The 1,303-nt window shown below is 62.9% G+C and overlaps 1 protein-coding gene across 9 annotated transcripts in view; it reads right to left on the minus strand.

Moving 5' to 3' along the window:
* Positions 1-1,303, minus strand: part of cul9 (cullin 9) — a 24,603-nt gene that overhangs the window by 6,141 nt on the left and 17,159 nt on the right. For all 9 annotated transcript variants that reach the window (XM_017308897.1, XM_017308893.1, XM_017308892.1 and 6 more), the window contains 3 exons: positions 776-1,020; positions 504-621; positions 133-378 (listed from right to left, as the gene is read on the minus strand). In XM_017308897.1, coding sequence (XP_017164386.1) covers positions 133-378; positions 504-621; positions 776-1,020 — 609 coding nt within the window. The remainder of the gene's footprint in view (positions 1-132; positions 379-503; positions 622-775; positions 1,021-1,303) is intronic.

Here is a 1,303-nt window from a genome sequence, read left to right on the forward strand (position 1 = left end):
AACACACACACACACACAGAATATACACACACATACACACACACACAGAATATACACACACATACACACACACACACACACACACAGAACACACTCCGTCTGAGACCCCGGCAGCTTCGGGGCGGTTCTGACCCGGCAGCAGTAGTGCATGCAGCTCAGCGTGGGGACGGGCTCGGCGTCGGGGCCCCGGGGCCCCAGGCAGACGGGGCAGGTGGGGGCGGGGCTCGGCGGCTGCGGGTTCCTGCAGGTGAGGCCGGCGGCCATGATGACGCCGTCGGGGTCGTCGGTGTAGCGCTGCACCAGCAGGTCCACGTTCCACCTGCAGTGGATCAGCAGGTGTTCGGCCCGGTCCGAGTCCAGGCTGAGGGTCGCCGACACCTGCGGGGACAGGGAGAGCGTCGGCGGCCTGATCGCCATGGCGACGCAGGGCGAGAACCGCCGGGAGGCCCGCGTCGACGGAGCCGCCACAGAACCCGCCAAGAAATAGGCCGGCGAACTCTGACCTGCTGCACCGTCCGCTGCATCAGCTGACGGACTTCCTCCTGCGTCATTGTCCGGCCCATCGAGAACAGAACCGAGTCCAGAACCCCGTCCTCAAACCGCTGCGGCGCCGGTACCAAACTGGGGACATGAGGACAGAATGAGACGGACAGACGGCCGGACACTCGGAGGCTCCCGGGTGTCTCATTTTATCCCTGAAGCCTTTGTGGACAGCAGCTCTGTCTGAAGCGGGTCAGAACCGGGCCGCGTGTGTGCGTGGGGTCAGGGGTCACACCTGGTGTCGGCCACGCTGTCCTTCCTGGAGCCGGCGCGGCCGAAGGAGAACTGGGCGTGGCCCTTCTGGGGCGTGGCCGGGTCCTCGGGGACGAACTCCACGATGTGCGGGTTGTCGTCGTTGCGGCGGACGCAGCCCTTGTTGATGACGTGCATGATGCAGGACAGCACGTCGCCGGTGCTGCAGCCGAAGCGGCCGCCGCCCGGGGAGCGAGCCGCTTCCTGCTTCTGGCACGAGTCCATGACCTGCAGGGGAGCAGCAGGAGCCACACAACAGAACCTGGATGATCGTCTATCCCAGTGTTTCTCAACCTTTTTGGCCCAGCGCCCCCCCAGCCCTAACCCCAGCTCCCTCGCCGCCCCCCACCAAAACATTTGTAGGCTACTTTCTGGTTCTGAAGTGACAATTATTTTATCACTAATGTTACCATCACTATTGTAGATGTTTTGAATCGGCGCACTGATCATGTTTTCCCGGACGCTCCTTCACCTCGCGCACATAACGGGGTAAATGTAGCGAGTTTTGCCC

This window comes from Poecilia reticulata, linkage group LG15 (assembly GCF_000633615.1).
Source record: "Poecilia reticulata strain Guanapo linkage group LG15, Guppy_female_1.0+MT, whole genome shotgun sequence".
NCBI classification, from domain to species: Eukaryota; Metazoa; Chordata; class Actinopteri; order Cyprinodontiformes; family Poeciliidae; genus Poecilia; species Poecilia reticulata.